We start from the raw sequence: 26,199 nt of genomic DNA, 5'->3' as shown, positions 1-26,199 counted from the left end.
CAAGTGCCCCAAAACCACCCCCGCCCCGCCTGCTCTAGCAGGAGACCCTCTATACCATTCCAGACAAATGGCTGCCCAGTCTCTTCTTAAAAGCCTCCAGTGATGGAGCATCCACAACTTCTGAAGGAAAGCTGTTGCACTACTTAATTGTTCTCAATGTTTGTAGGTAAGAATCCGCTACTAAATTTCAGCTGCAGAACTTTACAGTAGGAGTAGCTTTCTTTCCTCAAATGCTTGTCTCAGAAGTAAATCAGCAATGCAATTATTGTTCTGTTCATATACGTATCTGTACTTTATACTTTCCTTTTTGTCTTTTGAATAGAGTAGCACATGGGCAGGAGGGGTACTTAAACTTTCTTTCAGTAACAGTTCTAAGTGCTGTGACTAGGTAGTTGCAGGCCAGAAGATAGTGGACCACAGGAAAGTGAAGCAAAGGCTATGATCCCCTCATATTTCTCTGCCTTTAAATCTGCCCTTCTTCTCTTTTCCAGTGTGCACAGCAGCAACAATGTCCCTGACTGAGAATCTTAAAAATGTAGGGCTGTTGTGTTTGAAATTCCACTTCAGCTTCCATTTAACAACACCCACCACCCCCTCCCCCAGGCTTCACAGAGAGCTGCTTCATGGATACAGTTCCAAACAAGGCTGAGGAAGATATGAGGAATGGTCTATGGCTACACACTGTTTGAATCAGAGTAAATGTCTTGGGTGGAAATTCCTGCTGAGCTCCATGTGGATGCCAGGAAATATTTGTTTGCTGTCCATAGTCAGATCAGCAGCTAGTTTTCTGGCTACACCATACAGTATTTGCAAAGTGAGTCACTGTTCTTAGAAAGGCAGATAAACTATGTTTGAGTTGATTCCATTTCTATTGTATTTATGGGTAGCTTTAAATGCCAAGACAGAGACTGTGGTGGTATCTGTAAATTTAGCTCGATTAAGCCATGAAAACTTTGGTAGTTGGGAACTTTTTGGATTGAACATATAAAAGGCAGTAGAAACATACAAGCAGGTATTTGAAGAATCAGATCCAATTTCAGAATATGTGTGTTTCTCTCTCTCTCTCTCTCTCTCTCTCTCTCTCTCTCTCTCTCTCTCTCTCTCTCTCTCTCTCTCTCTGTGTGTGTGTGTGTGTGTGTGTGAGAGAGAGAGAGAGAGAGAGAGAGACAGACAGACAGACAGACAGACAGACAGACAGAGATGGAGATAGAGACAGAGAGAAACATAGAGACCCCCAGAGACAGATAATTGTGTATCTAGTTAACAAGTTTCAGGATTAAGAAAAAAGTTTGATAATATTTTTTAATAATACAGTTGTTGATCAACTGCTGGGGAGGAGGTGGGGTCTGTGTGTAGAATAGTCCTTTTGTGGGATCTGCTATACTAGGACAGACTAATTATGGGAGAATGGCACAGATCTGGGAAATTGAGCGCTTTGTTCTCTGGATACAGTGTCATTAAATTAAGATTTCATTATGCCAAACTAGACCTACATTGTGCCTTCACTCTAGCAAATTTGCAGCATCTTTCTGCATCATGCAGACCCTTTATATGGATGTTGTTTGTCCAGAATTCAGAAAATAGTTGATTTAGAGCCAAATCAATTGCTTGGCTTCCTACCATCTACCCAGGATCCTGATTCCAATCAGCTCCTCTCTTGTTGCCAGGGCTCTTTTCTGATGATAAAAATGTATCATACTAGAGTATCAAAGTCTACAATAAGGATCTTGATAATATCCTATGCCCCAGATTTAGTCCCCAAGTCCTCTTTCAATAGCTTCCAAAGCCCCCCAAATAAGAAGCAACAATAAGCCTCCAATAAGATTAACACCTATTTTATTTTTTACTGTTTTTATTTTTGACTGCCATGTTACTAGAAATCCTTGGATGATATATTTGATGCAAAAATGTTGCTTTGTTTTTAGATAGATGGATATATCATCCCCATCACTAAATTGTTTACTTCATGGTACAGAATAGACTATTAGTGTTTTATTTCAATTTCCCTACTTTTATATATATTTAGTCATTCACTCATTCAATTTCTATAGCTGCCCAACCCAACCAACAGCTTACAATTCTAAAATGATAAAACAATGTATATCATAAGAATATTAAAACAATAAAACATTTTTTGTTAATATTTGCTATAGTTTTGCTAGTTGAACTGAATATCACACAATGCTCTGATCTGGGTATAGGGATTAGATGTGTGCAAACTAAACTGGAAATTTTCCAACATGGATCTGGTACACCTTTGGAAAATTGGCAATCAACTCATACCTTTTAGGTACCCATGTATAATTAATATAGTGACTGAGTTACAGGAATATTAAATTAGGTCAATTATTTTTCAAAATTACAGGTTCAAGAAGAGAGCGTTGTGGGTATCGTATCATTCGCCGTCATCGCAATCCAGAAGATTTGGTGCATTGTGTAGGCAAAGGGAAAAAGAATAATGACAATATAATCCAAGCGAAAGAAGCATTGGGCAATGTGCTAAGCCCAGAACAGTTTGTCTCCATATTACTTGAAGCTGAACCACCAAATGTGTTGGTGAGTCGCCCCAACAGGCCATTTACAGAAGCTTCCATGATGATGTCCTTGACGAAACTTGCAGACAAAGAATTGGTCCATATGATTGGTTGGGCGAAAAAGATCCCTGGTAAGGAATTTGAAAACTCCTATGTTTAGAGTGGAGCTTGTGCTAAATGACATTTAAAAAAATAAGTATTGACAAAAATATATTTTTTTAAACAAACCTTAGGGCCTACAAGAAAAGCATATGAAACATTGCATTGTTATTTGGTAATACAACCTTGGTAAGGCCATTGTTGTGGAACAAAAGTAGAATCACAGAACATAAGATTTCACAGGATTAAGGAAACCATCTATAGTAGTCTAATCCACAGCCCAGTATAGGCATATGCTACTATGACATCTCTGACAAAATTATAAAGCATATTTAAACTTTCCCAGTGCAGGTGAATGACCAGCTTCCAAGACAGGCTGTTCAATGTTTGAACAGCTTTTACTGTCCAGCTTTTTTCCCTCAAGTTCAACCAAATTTATTGTCTTATAATTCACAACTACTGTTTCTTTTCTTGCCCTATCTTCTGGACCAACTCTGAAAAATTCTGGACCATGTTCTATATCAAGGGTCCCCAACCCCTGGGCTGTGGCCCATTACTGAATCATTCGGAACCAAGCCTTAGAAGTGGCGGGCGGGTGTGTTTCCATCCCCTCTCGCATGAACAGTGACTTCATGCCTGCACTCAAGTTCCATTTGCATGAGTGGCAGGCACGTGTGTCTGCCATTCAAGCAAATGGAGCTGTGTGTGCTCATGCCTGCTACTCACACGGACCCATTCCCTCCCCACTGCCAGTCTGCAAAGTCAGACAGGTTGGGGAATCCTGTTCTATATGAAACTCTTCAAATATTTGAAGACACTACTATGTCTCCTGAATGAAATATTCTAGGTGCAGCCTAATTAAAGCAGAATAAAGAGGAACAAGGACTTCTTTTGATTCAACATTATATTTGTGCTGATGCAGTATAGGACTACACCTGCTGTTTTTGCAACTGCATCACATTATGGCTAATATTCAGCTTGTGAGTCACCCAGATCATCATCATCATCATCATCATCATCATCATCATCATCATCAGAAGAAGAAGAAGAAGAAGAAGTTTGAAGGGACCTTGGAGGTCATCTAGTTCAACCCCCTGCTCAGGCAGGAAACCCTATACCATTTCAGACAAGTGGCTCTCCAGTCTCTTCTTAAAAACTTCCAGTGTTGGAGCATTCACCACTTCTGGAGGCAGGTTGTTCCACTGGTTAATTGTTCTAACTATCAGGAAGTTTCTCCTTAGTTCTAGGTTGCTTCTCTCCTTGACTAGTTTCCATCCGTTGCTTCTTGTCCTGCTTTCAGGTGCTTTGGAGAATAGCTTAACTCCCTCTTTTTTGTGGCAGCCCCTGAGATATTGGAACACTGCTATCATGTCACCCTTCACCCTTCTCTTCATTAAACTACGCAGACCCAATTCCAGCAACCGTTCCCTATATGTTTTAGCCTTCAGTCCCCCAATCATCTTTGTTGCTCTTCTCTGTACTCTTTCTAGAGTCTCGACATCTTTTTTACATCGTGGTGACCAAAACTGGATGCAGTATTCCAGGTGTGGCCTTACCAAGGCATTGTAAAGTGGTATTAGTACTTCACGCGATCTTGATTCTATCCCTCTGTTAATGCAGCCTAGCACTGTGTTGGCTTTTTTGGCAGCTGCAGCACACTGCTGGCTCATATTGAAGTCATTGTCCACTAGGACACCAAGATCTCTCTCACAGTTGCTGCTATTGAGCAAGGTACCACCTATACTATACCTGTGCATTTGATTTTTCCTGCCTAAATGTAGAACCTTACTTTTTTCACAATTGAATTTCATTTTCTTAGATAGTGCCCAGTGTTTGAGTCTGTCCAGATCCTCCTGTATCTTAAGCCTGTCTTCTGGAGTATTGGCTATTCCTGCCAGCTTGGTGTCGTCTGCAAATTTGATGAGTTCCCCATCTGTCCCCTCATCCAAATTGTTGATGAAGATGTTGAAGAGCACTGGACCCAGAACAGAGCCCTGGGGCACCCCACTACACACCTCCTTCCATGTAGATGCAGGACCACACACTGAGTACGGCCTGTCAGCCAGCTATGAATCCATCTGGTGGTGATTTTTTGTATTGCTTCCCTTTATAGTCATACCTATGATTACCCCCACCCCACCCACCCCAGTGCAAATAGATTTTGCATTTATCACTGTGGAAATTTAATCTTGTTAGACTTTGCCTAAAGTATAAGTTTGTCAAGATTGTCCTGAATCTTGATTGTGTTCTCTAAAGCAGTATCTCTCAATCTTAGCAACTTTAAGATATGTGGACTTCAATTCCCATAATTCTCTAGTCAGAATGCTTGGCTCAATAATCTCATCTACTCCTTCACTTCAAGTATTTTCCTCACTTTTCCTGGCTGATCTTTTAATAAGTAGACTGGAGAAATTCTACTTATGCTCCCAGTGCCTTAAAGGCCCTTGCAACATCTTCAGTATTGTGCTTAACTATGCCATTTGGTCCCACATGCATCTCTAAGAAGTAGCCTTAAAATGTCTTGGGGACCTTGTCATGACATCAAAAGTGTGTACCATAGGAAGCCAGCATGCTTCTCTTGATAGGCTGTTCAGCTAATAAATTGCCTCTTCAATGCCATTCAGTAGGGAGTATCCAATCCCTGTCTCTCAGCTTTTCTTCATTTCAGGGCAGAGTGGAATCTTTCTCTTGCAGAATCTAGAGTCCTGTTTTTTAGTCCTTGAGGATTGTGGCAGTTGCTTGTCACCTACCCGTACAGGTTTGGAAACATCATCAACATAGAAACTCTAGAATCTGTTCTGAAGTTTCACAGTATAACAACTTGTATTGATATTAACAGAATTGAAAGGGATTTTGGAGGTCTTTGAGTCCATTGCCCTGCCCAAGCAGGAAAACCTATATCATTCTGGACAAATGGCTGGCCAATTTCTTTTTAGAAACCTCCAGTTTCAGAAGGCAAGCATTCTACTGATCAATTGTTTCACTATTAGGAAATTTCTCCTTGGTTCTAGTTGAATCTCTCCTTGATAAGTTTACATATATTACTTCTTATCTTCCCTGAGATGCTTTAGAGAATAGGTTGTCTCCCTCTTCTTTGTGTCAGCCTTTCAATTATTGGAAGACTGCTATCATGTCAACTCAGTCCTTCTTTTCATTAGACTAAGCATACAGGTAGTCCTTAAATAACGATCACAACTGACCCAAAATTTCTGTTGTTAAGTGAAACATTTATTAAGTGACCTTTGCCCCATTTTATGACCTTTCCTGCCTTACTTGTAAGTGAATATCTGCAGTTGATAAGTTAGTAAGTAATTCAGTTGTTAAGTGAATCTGCCTTTCCCATTGACTTTGCTAATCAGGTGATCACATGATCTTGGGACACAGCAATGGTCATAAATATGAATCACTTGCCAAGCGTTCCTAATCTGAATTTTGATCACGTAACCTTGGGGATGCTGCAAAGGTCGTAAATGTGAAAAACAGTCATAAGTCAGATTTTTCAGTGCCATCGTAACTTTGAATGGTCACTAAAGGAACTGTTGTAAGTTGAGGACTACCTATATCCAGTTCCTGCAACCACTGATCATATGTTTTAGACTCCAGACTCTAGTCCCCTAATAATCTTTGTTGTTCTATTCTGCATTCTTTCTAGAGTCTCAACATCTTTTTTGTATCATGGTGATTAGAACTGGATGCAGTCAGTGGTGGGATTCAAATATGTGAACAACTGGTTCTCTGCGTGGATGCCATTTCTGGAAGTCCATTCTGGGCCTGGGCAACAAAAAATTAGCTACCGGTTTTGCCAAAGTGGTATGAACTGGCTGAATCCCACTACTGGACGCAGTATTCCAAATAGGGTCTTATCAAGGCAGTCTATAGCAGCACTAATACTTCAGGTGATTGTGATACTTTCCCTCTGTTGATGCAACCTATGTCTACATCTGCTTTTTTGGCAGCTGCAGCATAGGTAAGTGGTTGTCCACCAGGACTCCTAGATCCCTTTCAGTTACTGCTGTGGAGCCAGATACCAACTATTCTACACCTGTGCATTTGCCTAAGTGTAAAATCTTTCTTTTCTCACCACTGAATTGGTGATATATTTGGTCCTTTTTGTTCCAAGTAGGCAACTTGGGGGTCCCTGAGGTTTTTTTTTTTTTAAAAAAACAACATTACACTTAGAACCCAATTTCCTGTTTTGAAAAGATTTTTACCCATTTGTATTAAAAACTTGGATTTCTCTATTGCTATCTTTAGATAGCAGTGGCTTCCCAGTGTGAGGAAATAATCTAATAATCTAATCTAATAATAATCTAATCTTTTAACTATATACTTTACCCAACGTTTAAGATTTTCTTCTCCTCTATAAAGAATATTATTTTCAATTGATCCGCTATGACTGGTCCTGTTTCCTAGTTTGCTTAGAAAACCCTGGTTAGCTAATTTGATGGGTTGTTTTTTTTTACATTTTTAAAGTAGAAATAATCCTAGCTCTATGAGAAAAATAGCTATGGCTAAATAGTACCTTAAAAATAAGGTATTTTTATTTCTTTTTGTTGTAACAATATTAAAAGTATGGTAAGGGATAAGGAAGAAACAAAAAAGACCCCGAATTAGACACAACTTTTAAATCATGAGATCTTTGGGGATGATTAAATGGAAACTCCATGTTAGTTATTGCTGGCATCATATATGGATACATAAATCTGAAGCCCTTATTTACCAGCAATTATTAACAAGACCGGGTTAACTTTAGTGGAAGTCATATTCTTTTTCTTTAAGACTTATCGTCATTCTGTTTGCAGATCCTGGGCATATCTTGTATCTGCAGATGGCTCCCATTTAAATATGGTTTGGACCATTTTGACTGTATGTTGTCAGCAAGGTTTAATTCGACGTTCAAGTAATGAAGTCAAAATAGCTAGAACTGTGGTAGCTCAGACTGAATAATTAAAAACTCTACTAAAGAACAGTGGCTTTATAAAATCAAAAGTTAAGAAAGGCCTTTAGGCCAGGGGTGTCAAACTCAATTTCATTGAGGGCTGCATCAGCATTGCAGTTGCCCTCAGGGGCCCGGGTGGGTATGGCCAGGGTGGGCGTGGCCTACTGGGTGGGCGTGGCTAAAGTGTGTATGGCCTACTGGGTGGGCGTGGCCAGCTCTACATCGTTCTCATCAAGGGTGCCTATGGGGGCCTGGGCAGGAGTGGGACAGATCTGAGGGTCTCTGGCAGAAGGAGGGTCTCTGGGCCAGGGCCAAGGCAGTGGGGGCGGTTCCCTCACTGTTTCCAGGATGGCTTCACGGGCCACATGAAACCACTTTGCGGGCCGGATCCGGCCCCCGGGCCTTGTGTTTGACATGTCTGCTTTAGGCCATCAGCTCCAACCTTCTGCTCAGAAAATAGGTTCCTATTAAAGCATCATGACAGGTGGCTACACAGTTTCTGCATCTACAGGTAGTCCTCCACTTATAACAATTTGTTTGGTGACCATTCAAAGTTACAGTGGCACTGAAAAATGTGATTTATGACCATTTTTCCAAGTTACAAACTTTGCAGCACCCCCATGATCATGTGAACCAAATACAGATGCTTGGCAACTGGTTCATTTTTATGACTGTTGCTGTATCCCAAGATTATGTGATCCCCTTTTCAGTTTTCAGTTTGAGCACAGTTAACAAAATTTAACTAAATTTTTCCCTAAATGTTTTTTAAATAAAAAATATTTTGCAACTGAAAAACAAAATATATGTTTTTTAAAAATAATAATAATAATAATGAAGGACTTACTTTGCACAAAAACAATACAGTAGTCAGTTGCCTACTGCCTTTTCATTAAAAGTCTTAAATGAAATTTGGAGGTATTGATGTCCTGAATGGCGGTCCGATGATAGTAATTTTACTTTGATCATTGGAAAATTCTAGACATTCGCATTTCAGCTGGGAAATGAATTCATTTTCACTTTTTATTACTGTTCCTGCTTATTTTGTCACTCACGGTGATGGAGGTAAAAAGTGTGTAATTCTGCTGCCCTTCCAATTCAATCCATTTTTGTAGTAAATGCACTTGTTATTTTTTCCCTCCCACTTTAAAAAAACAACCCTCTAACTTGGATCCAAACATATTCATATTTAGAACAGCACTTTGAAATAAATGTGGCTTAATGTAACCATGACTAACTGAAGTTCTACTGATTTTCATAGGTCTACCACAGATATGACTAAGCCTCCAAACCTCTTTTTTTACAAACATTTGTCTTCATCAGTATTGTTTCTTTTGTTTCAGAGTGTCCTGTTTTCCTTATTAATCTGACTCTCAGGAGAAACACTATCTAAATTCAATCTGTATAATCAAATTGGCATTCTGTATGTATATTGTAGGATACATGTGTGGTGCGAGAAAGTTAGAAGGCAGAATAGAAGTGTGATCATATTAAAAAACCGATACTGCACATATTAAGATATGTAGCCCTCAAAATCTCTAAAACCTAGCCACTAAATTATAAATGTTATTGAGATAAAATATTAAAACTACTAAACATGTGGCTATCAACAATTATACTCTTGCATTGAATTTATTAAATTTTATTTTATTTAAAACTAACACCTTTACCTTGACACTGTATTCAAAGAGGACATTCATTGTTTAGTTTAAAAAGGTTATTCATCTCTAGTTTGTAAGAAGAGTGTTGTGTGAAGATTCATCCAGACTTAAAACTGGAAGTGCTTTGGACAACAAGACGGTGACATATAAATTAATAAAGAAACAAATAAATAAATAGCTAATGCAGGGATGTTAAACTCAATTTCATTGAGGGCCGCATCAGCATTGTGATTGTCCTTGGGGGGCCAGGTGGGTGTGGCCAGGGTGGGCATGGCCTACTGGGTGGGCATGGCTGGAGTGCATGTGGCCTATTGGGTGGGCATGGCCAGCTCTACATCATTCGCATCAAGGGTACCTATGGGGGCCTGGGCAGGAGTGGGACAGATCTGAGGGTCTGTGGCAGAAGGAGATGGGACCAGGGCAAGTGCCAAGGCATGGTTCACTGGAGGAGCCTCACTGTTCCTCTCAGGCCATGTGGGGGGGCTGGATGGTGCCACAGAGGTCAAATGCCCAGCCCAGCCCTCAAGCACCCGCTGAACTAAGCCCAGCCCCACTTCCCCAAGGGGGTGCCCAGCTGCACTTACCTCCTCAAGGCTGCTGCTGCTGTGCTTGATCTCCTTAGCCAGGTTGCTTATGATGGGTATGAGGGCAAAGTTAAGAGGGAGGCCTACTACCTCTCCACGTGAAGAGACCTGGCTTTGTATCCAAAGCTTCCTTAGCAATTGGATGGGAGACCCCCAGGATAGGCCAGGAGGAGGGGGCAAGGGGATGGTGAAAGGGCAGCAGGAAAGGACTAAGGCAGGCCTTCCCTCAGACCCTCCCTCTCCTTTCTTTCTTCCTTCCTTCCTTCCTTCCTTCCTTCCTTCCTTCCTTCCTTCCTTCCTTCCTTTCTTCCTTCCTTCCTTCGAGTGGTGGGAAAATATTTGAGATGAGGGAGGGAGAAAAACAGGCAAGAAACGCAGCTGGGGAGGTGTCATCCTTCATGAGGAATGAAGAAATGCACCATCGCCTGGAAGTGGCCAGCACATGGCCCTCACCTACTTCACATATCTGGCTTGGTGGGCTCAGGGGGAGGGGTTGCCATGAGCAGCATGAGAGTCGATGTTACATGCCCAATGCTGCCCAGCCCCCAGCCTGCCTGCTTTTGGCAGGGAGCGGGGTGCTCTCCTCACAGTGCTGAGAGGCTGAGCCTGGTGGCATGAATCTGAAGAGAAGTGCAATGCTGCCCAGCCCCTAGCCTGCCCGAAGTAGCCAGGGCCATGTGCTGGCCACTTCCAGGCAATGGTGCATTTCTTCATTCCTCACAAAGGGTGATACCTCCCCAGTGCGTACCTAGTGGGCGGGGCCAATGCAGCAGGGGCTGTTCCCTCACTGTTTCCAGGATGGGTTTGCGGGCCACATGAAACCACTTCATGGGCCGGATCCGGCCCCTGGCCCTTGTGTTTGACATGTCTGAGCTAACAGCTCTGCTGTTCTGCTGAGATTTGGGGAAGATCTTTTCCTAATCTGCAGTATTGTGGTTTATAACCTGCCTCCAGAAGCTTTGAATGCTTCAACACTGGAAGTTTTTAAGAAGAGACTGGACAGCCATTTGTTCAAAATGATATAGGGTTTCCTGCCTGAGCAGGGGGTTGGACTAGATGACTTCCATCATCATCGTCATTATTATTATTATTATTATTATTATTATTATTATTATTATTATTATTATTATTATTATTATGCTTTTATTCATAAAACATGAAACTCAGTCAACTGAACACTCAAATTGACTGGCACTAATGGTTGACACGGGTTGCTGCCAGCATCCTAGATATCAACCAGGTATCTCCTTAAAATGTAAGATGTTCCAAGTAGCGCAGTTTTTTGTAGCTTTGCTGGAGTTATTGCAGGAAGCTGCAATTTCTTGATGTATTTTGCAAAGTTTTTGGACATAGTTCCCATTATTATTATTATTATTATTATTATTATTATTATTATTATTATTATTATTATTATTATTAGTAGTAGTAGTAGTAGTAGTAGTAGTAGTATCTCCTTCTATTATTTCTGTCTTTGTTTATGACCTAAAAATGTGGTGAAGTGCAGCATTATACAAAAGGGAGACTTTGTTGCTATTATTGTCTGCAGATTGAAAATACAAAAATAGTCTACCATTAAATTTATTAAAGGCATTCACCCTTCATGTTCCTAAGAAAGAACGTTTAGATAAGCAATTGGTTTCTTTATCCATCATCATCTACCTATTTCATTTAGTAATAAATTCAGGGAGCTAAGTACATATTAGTCTGGAACTGAAATGGGAGCATTAGAAGAGCATACAAAATTGCAAATTAAATGCAGAAGAAAGTGTTGAAGATTCCCTCAAAGGATAATTAATCTGATTCATGTGGATTCTAAAATACATGAAATATCAGTTGAGCTGCAGGAAAAAAACGGGAAATGAAGGCAAAATAGGGAAATACCTATTCAGGTCATAGATGTAGGATCAAATAGTTTTGTGGTTCACTTCTTACATTGTCCCCATAAATACCTTAGCATTTTAAAGTATATAGAAGATTGACTTAATAAAAAACAATATACTTTAAATATGTTCCATCAGTTAAACAATGTTACCCTTTGGGACCCAGGATCCTTATTGTCTGGAACTATAACACACACCCCATCGATATCCATTATGTCACTTAGGAAATTGTTAAAGACCTGGTGGTCCTTTCAGCCCTTGGGGGTAAAGGTGATTGCAGCTATGGTTGGTTTATCTTTACATTTGTTCTTCAGGTATTTTTTTTTTACAAAATCTTAACATGTCTGGTAGAACCCTTTAGAATGGGTATCCAGTATGTACAGTATTTATTTATTAATAAATCACATTGATAAAGCCAAAATCCATATGTGTGCCACCCAGTATAGATAGTAATTGAAGGAAGGAAGGGTCCATCACTTGGAATCAACAGTTGACAAACCTCTAAGAATTGAGGTCATAGATTTTCTAATTTCAAGTGAATCAAGAAGATAACTTTGAATTTTTAATAATTTATATTGTTCTAGGGACAGGAAAGGAGTGTATATTTGGTTATTCATGATGTAAGTATGCCTTCTCCTTTCCTTTCCTCCTTCTTTTAAAGGCTTCATAGAGCTGAGTCTATATGATCAAGTAAGGCTTTTGGAAAGCTGTTGGTTGGAAGTATTAATGGTGGGTCTAATGTGGAGATCCATTGATCACCCAGGGAAGCTCATATTTGCACCAGATCTTGTGCTTGACAGGTGAGAATTAAGTATTGTTGGACTTGCACGTATGTTTGGAAGTTACAATTTGAATGAAAATGCATTAGCAAACAAACCCAATTCAGGACGGCCCAAATATTTTCTCCTGCATGAACTAGCATAGTTAACATTCAGTTCACCCCTGCCCATTCTCTTCTGCAGATTTACTGGCAAGGATATTAAAAGAAGCGTTACCAATTCCTTAACAAGTTTTCAGTTGGAAAGGCTCTAGAAAGTATTTTGTACCAGTCTAGTGCTAGGCTGGGCAATCTTTTTATAGCCACAAACGATTTTTTAACTACTGCTTTTTCAGATTGCAAGAAACTGTATGGGGGGCACAGTTGTGATTTCACTAGTCAAAACAAGGCTGGAATTTTTGGTCATTCTGGAAATATGTGTGGGATGTTAGGCTGAACAAAATATAGTTATTTTAGAAGGAGGTTTTAAGCATCAGAGCAGCAAGACAGAAAAAGAAACTGTTGGAAGCAAGAAAGTTAAAAGAATATGATCGTGAAGTAGATTGTAATGAAGGTATGATTTTACCTTTTATAAAATAAAGATAAGAATTTTGTGTTGAACCCTTACATTTAATGCTTAAAATACATACAGTGTACGTAAACTATGAATCACAGAATACAGGCCAAATATGATGTATGTTGGAATAAAATGCAGTATATTGATGGAAAGCATGCTTTGTATGTCAAGTAATCCTCTGACTATTTTCAAATTAGGGAAGAGGGAAAATGTGTAGAAGGAATTTTGGAAATATTTGACATGCTCTTGGCAACAACTTCAAGGCTCCGAGAGCTGAAATTGCAGCACAAAGAATATCTCTGTGTCAAGGCGATGATTCTTCTCAATTCCAGTGAGTAGAAGTTTCAGTCATGTCAAGCTGTGCTTATTATTGTGACAAAAAGTTGGCTTGTGGTAGGAAAAATTCAAAGGACACAAGAGCTGTTAACATGAATGAAATAAAAACATCCGAAGTGCTTTTCCGTTCCTTATATTATAATGGTTTTATACCTAAGACCAAGGTCACTATATTGTGCCATTCTGCATGATTGCGAGTGTGCGACCAGTTGTTTTCCTAGCTGTTTCTATGGAATTATGTTTGTATATTCTAGATCAGTGTTTCTCCACAATCTCTGGGGGCTATTCCTTTGATTGACCCCCAGATACAAGATGATCCAATTGAGCAAGTTACTTCATCAACCCAACAAGCATATGAATCAGTGATAGATACAATTGTGCTTGAGAAACTAATCATCAGAATTGAACTCAAGTGCCTATCTGGTAGAAATGCTTCTAAAAGCTTTGAAAACATATCTGTATTCAAATTTTCAAATTTTATTTTAGGAAACTTTTAGATAGCTCTTGTTGAAAGTAGGTGAACTTTATAAACTTTTAAACGGTGTCTGAATTATGAATATGATATTTCTTTTGGCTTACTCTTATAATTAATTATGGCATTATCTTGAATGAGGCATTCAGGTGAGACACTGTTTTTCTATTTAAAATGTACACTGGGTATCAGTATTTTAAGAGTTATTTTCTTAACAACTGTTTAGTTAATTTAGCTGATTAGCTCAGCTAACTTGATTGAAAATAATCACCCTTAGTATTTTTAGGATGTTGTAAACTATTGTTTTGCTCTAAAGCATTTTGTCTTGGACACTTCAGTGTGTATGGAGGAACAATGTAATGGGCAAAGAAAAGGTTGAATAAGCAACTATACTGAGAAGGAAATAAAGAGTGACAAAATGAATATATGCTGCAAAGTAAGCAGAGTTGCAAATTCTTAAAGCCTTTCCATACTGTATGCTGCTATTTATGAACTGCACATAAATGCTGCTATGCTGATTTCATGATGACTGCTTGCCTTCTTGGCTTGGTCTCATGATTGTTTGTTTCTGTATTGTCTCTCCAATTGCATACCATATTTTGCAAGATGAACTGGATTTTCCAAGGATTCCAAAGAAGGGAAATAGATGAGCATTGGTGTAAAACAGCCAATCAATGCTCATTTCTTCTACTTAATCACTGTGTTTATTATCCTACCCACCTGCCACTGCTCTGTGTTTTCAACAACAGTTCTATCTTTCTTCACAAAGAGTAGAAGCATAAGCTTTTCTAACATTCTTTCTCCCTGTATACACACAATCCATATGATCCTTGAGGGAGATGGGCAGTGTAGAAACGTGAACTATAAATGAATAAACAATGTGTATTGGAGGGGCAGTTAGTAAATATATATCTTCTGATGGGACAGTTGCAAGAGTAGTTAAATCTTTTTTTGAAACTGTTAACAAATGCAAAGAAGCCAAGAAATAAAATCCTTGATGGCATATCAGCAAGCTACCAAAACTTTGTTCCAAGAGGCCCCTGAACTGGTCTGAACAAAATAGAGTTGGAAAGTAAAAAATAAGGCAGAATTACCAGTTATGCTAATTACCATAGTAGGAACTGTGTGACTTAAAGTCACAGCCTGGTATCCTGGAAAGGGTGCCAGGCTGTAAAATATGGTTAGTTGTTTGGTTGTTGGCTGGTTGATTGATTGGCCACAAAACAGCTTTCTTTTTAATCTGGTGTTTTTTTTCTCCCGATTTTACATACATAGAATAAATGTATGTATGTAATAAATACATAAAATATTTATTTTTGCTGTGTTTTTTATCAGTATGATCATTTGGTCTTACGACATCTAGATTTTTTTTTATCAATGAGAGTTGTACAACGTACATTGTGACTCATAAATCAAATATTTTATTAAAAATGATCTACTGTTCTGATATCAATACAATATAAATATGACTTAAATTTATACAGTTGTATTAATATGTATTAAATCGTTTAAAGTAATTAAATCTTAATGTTCATGCATTCTGAAATGTACACCTTAGTCTATGATTTGTAAGCAGATACAACACATTAAGAACAGCAACTTTTCTACTTGATAGATATTTTATGATATTCTTTTTGTTGGATTTTTTTTGAAAAGAAGAAATAATGTCTTCTCTCAGATCTTGCTACCAAGAATAAACAAGCATGTGTTGATAAATAACCAAAGGATCTCCTTCCTAACCCCGTCCCACTCTCCCCCAAATCTATACAACTGCAAATGAGGAATAGGTAATTGTATTTTGTGAGCCACATGTGGCCAACGACCCAGCTTTTTGAAAACTTCAGTCTCCCAGAACATACTGCCAACATTCAGCAACAATTTGGTGGACTTTGGAAGTGTGATATCCTGCTAATTCTTAGCATGAAATAAACAGCTAGACTTTTGGCTAGACTGAGCAAAGTGTCATTTACAGTGCCTGCAGATGCCATTGTATGCACAACACACTCTCATAATAGCATCCACAGAATTCTAAAAATATATTAAATCTAATAGAAAAATGTTAAATTACTGAAAGCTCATGAGTTTCTGAAATCTCCTGAAATGTTATTGTTTTGGGTTTTTTTTTAAATTTTGTGGGTTAGGGAAAGGGGAAAGGAGGTGTCCCACCAGGGTAGAGATTATAATTCAGAAGACCCTGGAGATAGGGATTAGCTGGGAGAAATGCTCTTGTACTATCCTCCTTGCTGCACAGCTGCATCCCCACCTGGACTGTTGGACCTCATTATATGGCGGTGTAGATGTCATCCAGCCTTTTGGGTGCAGAGGAAGGTAAATTAATGTTTCTGTGGATTGAATTCCTGTCTCACATGGTTAGTTTAAATGGCCAAGGTGGCAATAGGAGACTCTGTCAAGAGGTAGTGAATAAATTCTTTGAAGATTTATTCAAATATTAAGTTTCTAGATAAATATGACCACTAAAAATGAAGTGGAAATTTGAGATACTTTTGCATAAATAGTTGAGTGATTTTATAGATGGTAGATAGTTAGCTAGCTAGCTAGCTAGCTAAGCAGGCAGGCAGGCAGAGATAGATGATAGATGATAGATTGTGTGTGTGTGTGTGTGTGTGTGTGTGTGTGTGTAGAGAGAGAGAGAGATGGAGAGAGAGAGAGAGAGAGAGAGGCAGGCAGACAGACAGACAGACAGAGAGAGAGATATATTAGAGAGAGAGACACACACACACACACAGAGAGAGAGAGAGAGAGAGAGAGAGAGAGAGAGAGAGAGAGAGAGAGAGAGAGAGAGAGAGAGAGAGAGAGAGAGAGATGAATGATAGAAATAGTACATTTCCCCCAACTGACCTGTAAATCATCATTAAACCAATTTGGGCATCAGCATTAAACCAATTTGAATGGAGCAATTCCACTGGCAACATAAATAGCGTCTGCATTTGCTGTATCTGTATGTATGTGAATTAAAGACAGAAGAATACAAACTTCTGTTGAAAATCCATAGCAGTGTGCCAACTCCTGTTTTGAATAGCTTTAGATAACTTCTCCATCTTTGCAACTCAGTGTCTGAAATGCCAGTGTAGGTCTAACTGACCTCACAGCTACTAAACAAGCTAAACATTTAACACTTCATTTTACTTTCCTGGAAAACTGCCAATCTGTAGAGCTGACTGCAAAAGTGATACCTATAAATTGAGTGACTGAGGTCATTCTCTTGCCCATTTCTTTCTTCTCATTGGTTCTCACTTTTCACCCTGGAAAGGGCAACCATCTCAGCTATCAGCACATCAAAAGGCAGCCTTTCCAACTCATGCATGTTTATATAACTAGGGTTGCCAGCTAACCAGGAAGAAATTGATCTGGCTGGAATTAGCAGGGAGATTTGGAAGAATCTGTAAATTTTATCTCTGATTTAAGAGATCCCTATTTAGTGGACTTCACATGTAGTGGATCAGATTTCTGTCCAGTCATTTCCTCCACCACCCCCATTATGGATATTTTTTGCATCTATCTATGTTAGACAGTTACATTAATTTGTGGCAATTAATGTCTTTGTGTAATGTAACATTTTTATAAAACAATGCAAATCACATTATGTGGAGCTATGATGCAAATAATGTATTTTGTGTTATGGTGCAAACTGTGTATTTTATATTTAATAGACAATTGGGAATATCAGAAATCCTCCCTTCAAGTAGTCTCTTAACTTGAAATTTTCCTGAACTAAGTAATGAGTTATTTCACAGGCATAGCTCATAGTGCAGAGTATGAAAAAGTGAGGAGCTACTAGATGTCAGCTACTTCTTTGGTCCCAGTTGTGCAGTATTATAGCCCAAGAGGGTATTTGAGGGAAACTGTGGGAGGGAACTGTTCCTACTTATTAGAAAACATCATTCAGATAGATACATTTAGTACTTGATAAGATCCAGTGTGCATGTTTGTAATTTTCATATACTTTGTAACTACAGTAAGGTAGAAACATGGGTTAAACGCCAGTACTTCCTCCCCCCCCCCCACTACTCTTCCCCCCTTCCTCTCCCACCACCATTTTCCTCTGGATTTTCAAGAGAAACTTTTCAGAAATGAGGAAGTTCATTGTCCCAGTTGCTGCTTCATAATGGAGATTGGATTATTATTTTTTTCATTCAAAGCTAATATGGTGTCTGTTCTCAACACTGTTTAATGGTGTTCTCTATTTTTTAAACTATATGTTCCCACCAATTTTTCATTACTCGTACGTGATAATTTTACAGATGTCCTAGTAAATCATTTTGGTGACTGTTATGCCATTGCTTATAATCAGTTCCTGTGATCTTCTTGCATGAGCTGAAATATGAATTACTGTTTCTGTTGTGTCTGTAGATTAATTAAATGGGCCTTCCTAGAAGCGGGAAACTCTGAGTGCAATTATTGGTCGGTTCATTTTAGGCGGGAGTTTCTGGGCTGGGGATTGGCCACTGTTTGAACGTATCTGACTATATAAGTGGGAGTTAAACGGTTAATAGTCAGTTGACTTATGTGTGTGTTATTAAACGTTCTTGCATTAAACCTCACTGTGCTGATCGTCCATTCGAACCTAACAATTGGCGATGAGGATGGGATCGACGGCGGATCAGTGAAGGAACGGCGAAAGTCAGCTGTGCGCAAGGCGGAAAATTTTTGAAACACAGTTAACCGCTGAAAAACGCTGCCGAATAAATCTAGTAATGGCACAAGTCGGCTCCCTGAAAGAGTTCGATCCGCGATTTCCTGAAGACTGGGAAGAATACATTGGCCAGGTTGAAGGATTCCTGTTAGTAAATGGCATTACGGACGACCGAAAGAAAGCCGCAGCCCTTTTGACCATCAGCGGCACGCCCGTGTACCAGATCGCCGTCGGCCTGTGTCAACCACTGCCGGTGTCCAGCATTTCGTATGCAGACTTATTGGCTAAATTGAAGGTTCACTTCACGCCAAAGAGGTCTGAATTATTTTGGAGACAGATTTTCGAAAAAAGGAATCAAAGACCTGGCGAATCGATTACACAGTTCGTGGCAGCGGTGAGAGAAGCGGCTTTGCGTTGTAAATATGACAATCTCGAAATTAGAATTCGAGATCGAGTGGTGCTTGGCTTGCGGGATGAAAATCTACAAAATCGCATAATTGCTAAGCCCACGGGAGACCTGCAGGAAGTCCTCAATGAATTACTGACTTATGAATCAACGGGGACCCGAGACCCCCCCCCGCAATAGCATGGGCTCGTCGGCCGAAATAAATCTGGAAAGCCATGTGGACAGCGGGGAGGTGGATCAGCAATGGGAGGCTGACATAGCCGAGATCACCAGAAGATTCGGTAAAATGGCAGCTAGGCCAACGCGCACCGAAGGACCAGATCAGAGCCGGAGACAACAGCCACAAGCAGCGCAAAGATCACCAAGGGACAGCCAGTCCAGACCGAGAGACTCGGACACCAGATGTGGCAGCTGTGGGGGTAACCACCCCAGATCAACATGCAGATTCCGCTCAGCAAAATGCAGATCGTGCGGAAAGACCGGCCACATCCAGGCCATTTGCCGCAGCCGGCCGCGAGACAACCGAATCCACGAAATCGATGTCTGGGCCGAAGGTAAGGTAACCCCCAGGGATCATGGCATAGAGACCCCTAGACCGAGGGCACGACATTCCAACCGCGGGGAGTGGGCGAGAGTCAACCACATAGGACAACAAAAAATTAATCACATACTGAGGCCTAAATTAAAAATTGTAGTCCAATTGCAAGGAATACCCTGCAAAATGGACGTAGATTCAGGGGCCTCAGTATCAATAATTTCATGTGAAACCCTGAAGCACATTGAACGGAAAAGTGGTCACAAAATTCCACTTAAGCCGACTAAAATCCAGTTAGCTGATTTCCAAAAATCCCCCATAGCAATTAAGGGTAAAATCACCATTAGGGTTAATTATAAGGGGTTTAATGGGTCATTGGACCTGTTAGTGACCAAGGGCCAAAGAACTAGCTTGGTAGGCCTTAATTGGTTCCCTGCTTTAGGAATTTGGGTCGGGTGAATAAATACAATTCAAAGTAAGACCCTCAAATCTGTTTGCGATGAATTCGCAGACGTGTTTGATGGATCTTTAGGTAAATATAAAGGCCCCCCCATCAATTTTAATTTGGACCCCGCAGTAAAACCTATTAGATTGAAGGCCCGGAGGGTGCCTTTTGCCCTTAAACAAAAAATCGAGGCCGAGCTTGATAAGCTTGTAGGCCAAGGCGTGTTAGAACCGGTCGAGGGAGGCCTGTGGGAGACACCAATCGTCACACCCCTAAAACCTAATGGGGATGTGAGGATTTGTGCCGATTATAAAGCCACTCTAACTTTAGGAATGAAAAAACACGCTTACCCGGTCCCAACGGTGAAGCAGGTCCTCGCGACGATCCAGGACGGCGCCATCTTTGCCAAGCTTGACTTGGCGCAGGCGTATTTACAGCTTACCGTGTCTAAGGAAGCTGCCGAGGCCCAAACGATTGTTACCCACAAGGGGGTGTTTCGAGTTCACAGGCTTCAATTTGGTATTGCAGCAGCTCCAGGCATCTTTCAGGAGGTGACGGAGAGGACCTTAAAGGGCATACCAGGTGTATACCCTTACTTTGATGATGTCCTGATTGCTGGAAAAACTGAAGAAATTTTAGCTGACCGGTTGGAACAGGTATTGGGGAAATTTAGGGCTGCAGGACTTAAATTAAAAAGGGAAAAATGTTTTATTGGGGTTAAATCAACAGAATTTTTAGGGTTTAGAATTGATGAGAAGGGCATACACCCAACAACTGAAAAAATTAAAGCAATTAAATTGGCACCTGAACCAAAGAACAAGGCTGAATTACAAGCCTTTTTAGGATTAGTTAATTTTTATCATACATTTTTACCACATAAAGCTGCTATTGCTGAACCATTACATAGGCTTTTAGACAAGAAAACCCCTTGGCAATGGCAGGAAAAACATAGAATCAGTTTTCAAACTTTAAAGGACATTTTGTCTAGCCATTCCACTGTTACACACTTTATTGAAAATAAGCCAATTTATTTAGCGTGTGATGCTTCACCTTATGGTGTTGGGGCTGTCATCAGCCATATGGATGACAAGGGTCAACAAAAGCCAATTGCATATTATTCCAGGACGCTTACAAAAGCTGAAAGGAATTATGCCCAAATTGACAGGGAAGCCTTAGCAATAGTGGCAGGTGTAAAAAAGTTCCATGATTACCTTTATGGTAGGAACTTTACTATATACACTGACCATAAGCCCTTACTGGGATTGTTTACTACGGATAAGCAGACACCTCAGATCATGTCTCCTAGGATGCTTAGGTGGTCTATTTTCCTGTCAGCATACTCGTTCTCCCTAAAACATAGACCAGGCAAAGAGATGGGCCATGCAGATGCTTTAAGCAGACTGCCTCTAACTGACACTGAGGGTGATCCTGCTCCAGCGGGCCAGATTTTGTCCTTACACGAAATACCTGAGTGCCCGTTAACTGCAAAGGACATTGCAGCGGCCACTAAGAAAGATCTAATACTTAACAGAATTTCAGCCTGGGTTCAAGGGGGATGGCCCAATAAAAATCCGGACCCTAAATTCACACACTATTTTAGGAGAAAAGATGAATTATCATCTCATTTGGGATGCATTTTGTGGGGCAGCCGAGTAGTGATTCCTGAGACTCATAGGAAGTCAGTATTAGCTGAACTACACGAAGGTCACCCGGGAATAGTACGCATGAAGGCTCTAGCTAGAAGCCATTTGTGGTGGCCTGGGTTAGACACAGCAATTGAAGAGTGCGTAGCTAGTTGTTATCTATGTCAACGATCTAGGCCGGAACAGGCTCACACAACAACTCACAAGTGGGAGGTGGCTAGGAATCCATGGTCACGCATTCATATTGACTTCGCAGGGCCATTTCAGGGCCTAACATTCCTAGTTGTGGTAGAAAGCTTTTCCCGGTGGTTGGAGGTTGTGCCTGTTAAATCAATGTCTTCAGCTACCATAATTCAGGTTTTAAGGGGCCTCTTTGCCACCCATGGGTTACCTGACGTGATTGTCTCTGACAATGGGCCCCAATTCACCTCTGCTGAATTTCAGGATTTCCTCAAGGCCAATTGGATTAGGCACACGACCTCGGCACCCTTTTACCCGTCCACCAATGGCTTGGCTGAACGCAACGTCCGAACAACAAAAGACGCTCTGAAACGGATCATCCGCGGCAACTGGCAACAGAGATTGGCACAATTCCTACTGTCACAGCATACTACACCGTGTACAGCCACAGGGAAGAGCCTGGCTGAAATGAGGTGGGGAAGAAGATTAACCACAAAGCTGGACAGACTTCACCCTGATAGACTACCCACAGAAGCTGAGGCGGCTATACCAACCCGGTCTCTCAACATAGGGGACTTAGTTTGGGCCAGGAACTATGGTCCGGGGGACAAATGGGTACCGGGAGCGGTCATTGATGTCACGGGGCCGTTATCTTACACTATTGAGGGGGAAGGGAATAGAGTAATTAAGAGACATATTGACCAATTAAGAAAAAGGGCCCCAGAAATTGTGCAAAATGATGTGGGCCAATACACACAGACTCAGGATGTCACACTCAATCCTGACCACCCTTGCTCAGCAACTATTGGGGATGGAGAGGTAGGAGTGGAAACGCAAACCAGGCTACCAGACACAGTGCCACAGCTGGGCAATGATGATTGGGAGTTGTTTCCGGTGGGTAGCTCAAGTGTATCTCATAGACGTCCAGTTCAACAACAACAAACACAACAACAACAAAACACTAACATTGTGTCATCAGAGCCCTTGGCCCAAACATCTGGGACAATAGCCAATGGCCAGACAGCAAATGAGACTGTTGCCAACAAGAGTAATAGATACCCTACTAGGGTTCACAAGCCACCAATATATTTGAAAGACTATGTTAATAAATAACATTAGTGGGGGGGGAAGGGGTGTTGTGTCTGTAGATTCTGAGTGCAATTATTGGTCGGTGCATTTTAGGCGGGAGTTTCTGGGCTGGGGATTGGCCACTGTTTGAACGTATCTGACTATATAAGTGGGAGTTAAACGGTTAATAGTCAGTTGACTTATGTGTGTGTTGTTAAACATTCTTGCATTAAACCTCACTGTGCTGATCGTCCATTCGAACCTAACAGTTTCTTCCGCTTCTTTGTACAACCTGCACTTTGAAATTTCATGATTTTTCAGTTCTGGCCTTGATTAAAAAGGTAAAGGTAAAGGTTCCCCCGCACATGCGTGCTAGTCGTTTCCAACTCTAGGGGCCGGTGCTCATCTCCGTTTCAAAGCCAAAGAGCCAGCGCTTGTCCGAGGACGTCTCCGTGGTCATGTGGCCGGCATGACTAGACGCCAAAGGCGCACGGAACGCTGTTACCTTCCCACCGTAGTGGTCCCTATTTTTCTACTTGCATTTTTACGTGCTTTCGAACTGCTAGGTTGGCAGAAGCTGGGACGAGTAACAGGCGCTCACTCTGTTATGCGGCACTCGGGATTCGACCCGCCAAACTGCTGACCTTCAGATCGACAAGCTCAGCATCCTAACACACTGAGCCACCGCGTCCCTCCTGGCCTTGATTGCATGAGCTTAAATAGCTTGCTCTTGCACAGCTAAAATCAACCCTTCAGTTTCTTTTTTTTTAATGTTAGTTACAAGCCATTGCCCGGTTTTATTGTTATCCATTTTCCCCTAAACTTTTTGTAGAAACAGACCTTGTAATACTTTTCCTTGCCAGTATTCTATTTTGTTATTACATTATTTTGATATTCGTTTTTTGTTTCCTGAAAATTTAGTAAGTTCCAATTTTTAACTTGTATTGATACTTGTTCTTGGCTGTCTTTTACATCATAGGCCAATTCGTGCTTTTCTTCTTTAACAGTTAGTTTGACCTGAGGAAAACCTCTGCCTCCATTTTTGAGGGGCAGGTCTAATCTATCAATATTACTATGGGGATATAATACATAGTGAATAGTCATCAATTTTCTTGTTTTTCAGTCCAAACTGTCCAGGTTGGCTTGTGTCCAGTTAATAATTCCAGCATTGTATTGTATCTCAGGTCTGCCCAAGTATTGACAGCTCTAATAGTGTTTCCTCCATTCAGTTTTGTCTAGCAATTTTTTTTACTCTTTGCATGTTTTTTTTTACTAATCTCATTTTTAACTTGTCCACACTTTATGTTATCCAGCTGTAGAATGCCCAGATATTTAGGTTTCATCCTGATGGTTCTAGACCAAATTCTATTGCTATATCTTTGCTAAAAATTCAATGTTTTCAATTACATTTGTCAACGCTGCTAACATCGGATGTTCTTGCTTTGACAACAGATGGTAATGTAGCCATCTTGTCTCTTTCACTTAGATGATGCTGGGAGGGGGGATGTGGATGAGAGTCCAGTTAGTCATAACTACAATAACTCAGCCGTGGGAATCAAAGTTATTGCATCTAGAGCTGATAAAGATTTGGTGGGCTGGAGAGCTGGGGAGAAAGCCTGTACTTCAAGCTAATTGGGGAATGTGATTTATGACTATTAATTGGAGGAGGGAATAGTGCTTTTCTACTTTGTGCCCGGAGTGGTGGTGATGAATTCAGTTTTTGGTTTTAACTATGTAGTGCTGATATTTTGTTTCTCAAATAAATGATTAAGGTAAACAATGCCTCAAAGTTCTTTTTAAGAATTTCATCTGTCGGAACCATGACATTATTATTATTATTATGGTCTGTTGAACAGTCAGCCAGATGTTCAGATTGGTTTTTGTCTGCCTATTGAGTCCTTCCCAAGGACCAGGGATATGTGGATGTTTGACGGTGTTAGATTGTAGGATGAAAGCTGTTCTAGTAAAGCTGCCTTTTGCAATTTAGTGATGGTGAATTTATCAATGCCGATGGTGTTCAAGTGGTGTTCCAGTTGTTTTGGGATTGTGCCCAAGGGGCCTATATCTATTAGTACTATAATAATAATAAACCTTTATTGTCAAAGTACAACATGTGTACATTGAGATTAGCTGAGCCTCCCCCCATGCTCTCTCCCCCCAACACACAGTGACAACAAACCCTCCATCCTACCACACCATGTGAACCAACTACACCACACACCGGCCTCCCAAGTCAGTTCTGCATAAATTCACAGAGATTATGTCCCATTTAAAAGCCTAACAGCCCACAGATAAAAGCTATTTTTCAGCCTGTTGGTATGGCTGGCTATATTCCTATATCTCCTACCGGATGGTAGGAGAGTAAAGAGATACCGTCCAGGGTGTGAGTCATCCCTGAGAATCTTCCTCACTCTTCCAAGGCAACGAGCCCTGGCGATGTCATCCAGTGGTGTCAGGGAACAGTCCACAATGTCTTGTGCTGTGCTCACTACCCTCTGTAATACTTTCCTGTCTGCGGCTGTCAGACCAGCATACAAAACTACAATACCGTACGAGAGGACGCTCTCTATATTAGACCGGTAAAAGAGGTCTACTATATTACTACCTTTGCTTTTTTTTTACCACAGTCATTCTATTTCTATTTGCAGGTCTTTGTATTTTATTATCTTCTTTCTTTATTATCTTCTTTCTTTATCATCTTCTTTCTCTTCCATTCTGCTTTCTTCAGGTACTGACACATCCACTATACAGACTTTTTTTGTCTTTGTTGTCGACAATTGTTAAGTCTGGGGTGTGACAGGTGCCTGTCTTTTTGAAATCTAAAGTCCCAGAGCACTTTAGCTTTTTCATTTCCTATTACTTTATTTTATGGTCCCACCAGTTCTTCCCTGCAGGCTAATGATATTTCTATCAGATATTCTGATAGACCATTTTTGTTACTTTGTTATGGCATTGTTTGTGGTCAGTCTGTGCAATCTTCTTGCAGCAGCTAATCAGGTGGATCTACTGTTTCTTCAGCTTCTTTGCAGAAGCAGCTGTCTTCTCAATTCTGGCTTTGTATGCATTTGTTCTTGTGGTTTGGTCTTGTGCAGCCAGAAATAGCTGTCTCTTTCTTCAGCTTTTCTGATACATTGTTGTTGTTGTTGTTATTACTATTATTATTATTTATTAGAAAATTTTATTAAATGTACATTTAAAAACAAAAGTGGACATGATTCAACTTCCCTAGCTACAACACTACTATTAGTATTACCTTATGTTACAGAAAGAAATAACAAAAACTTAAAATACATTCTATGACAGAATATAACAAACTGTACATATAACATCTGTAAATTTTTTAGTAAACTGTCTTTCAGTCATCAGCGTTATATTTACATATCTTTCAGTTGTGTCCTGATATAGGTGCGGATAAGAAATCCTTACATTATC

General features: G+C 40.4%; 1 protein-coding gene across 1 annotated transcript in view; it reads left to right on the top strand.

Moving 5' to 3' along the window:
* The window catches only part of ESR2 (estrogen receptor 2), a gene marked incomplete at its 5' end in the record, with an annotated part of 66,866 nt that overhangs the window by 22,833 nt on the left and 17,834 nt on the right, over positions 1–26,199 (top strand). Inside the window, 3 exons of the mRNA XM_083351133.1 lie at positions 2,366–2,665; positions 12,356–12,494; positions 13,226–13,359. Coding sequence (XP_083207259.1) covers positions 2,366–2,665; positions 12,356–12,494; positions 13,226–13,359 — 573 coding nt within the window. The remainder of the gene's footprint in view (positions 1–2,365; positions 2,666–12,355; positions 12,495–13,225; positions 13,360–26,199) is intronic.

Source organism: Vipera ursinii, assembly GCF_947247035.1.
Source record: "Vipera ursinii genome assembly, chromosome: 1".
In the NCBI taxonomy this organism is placed as follows: Eukaryota; Metazoa; Chordata; class Lepidosauria; order Squamata; family Viperidae; genus Vipera; species Vipera ursinii.
Note: the sequence above shows the minus strand (reverse complement) of the source record. Positions and strands in the feature narration are given on the sequence as shown.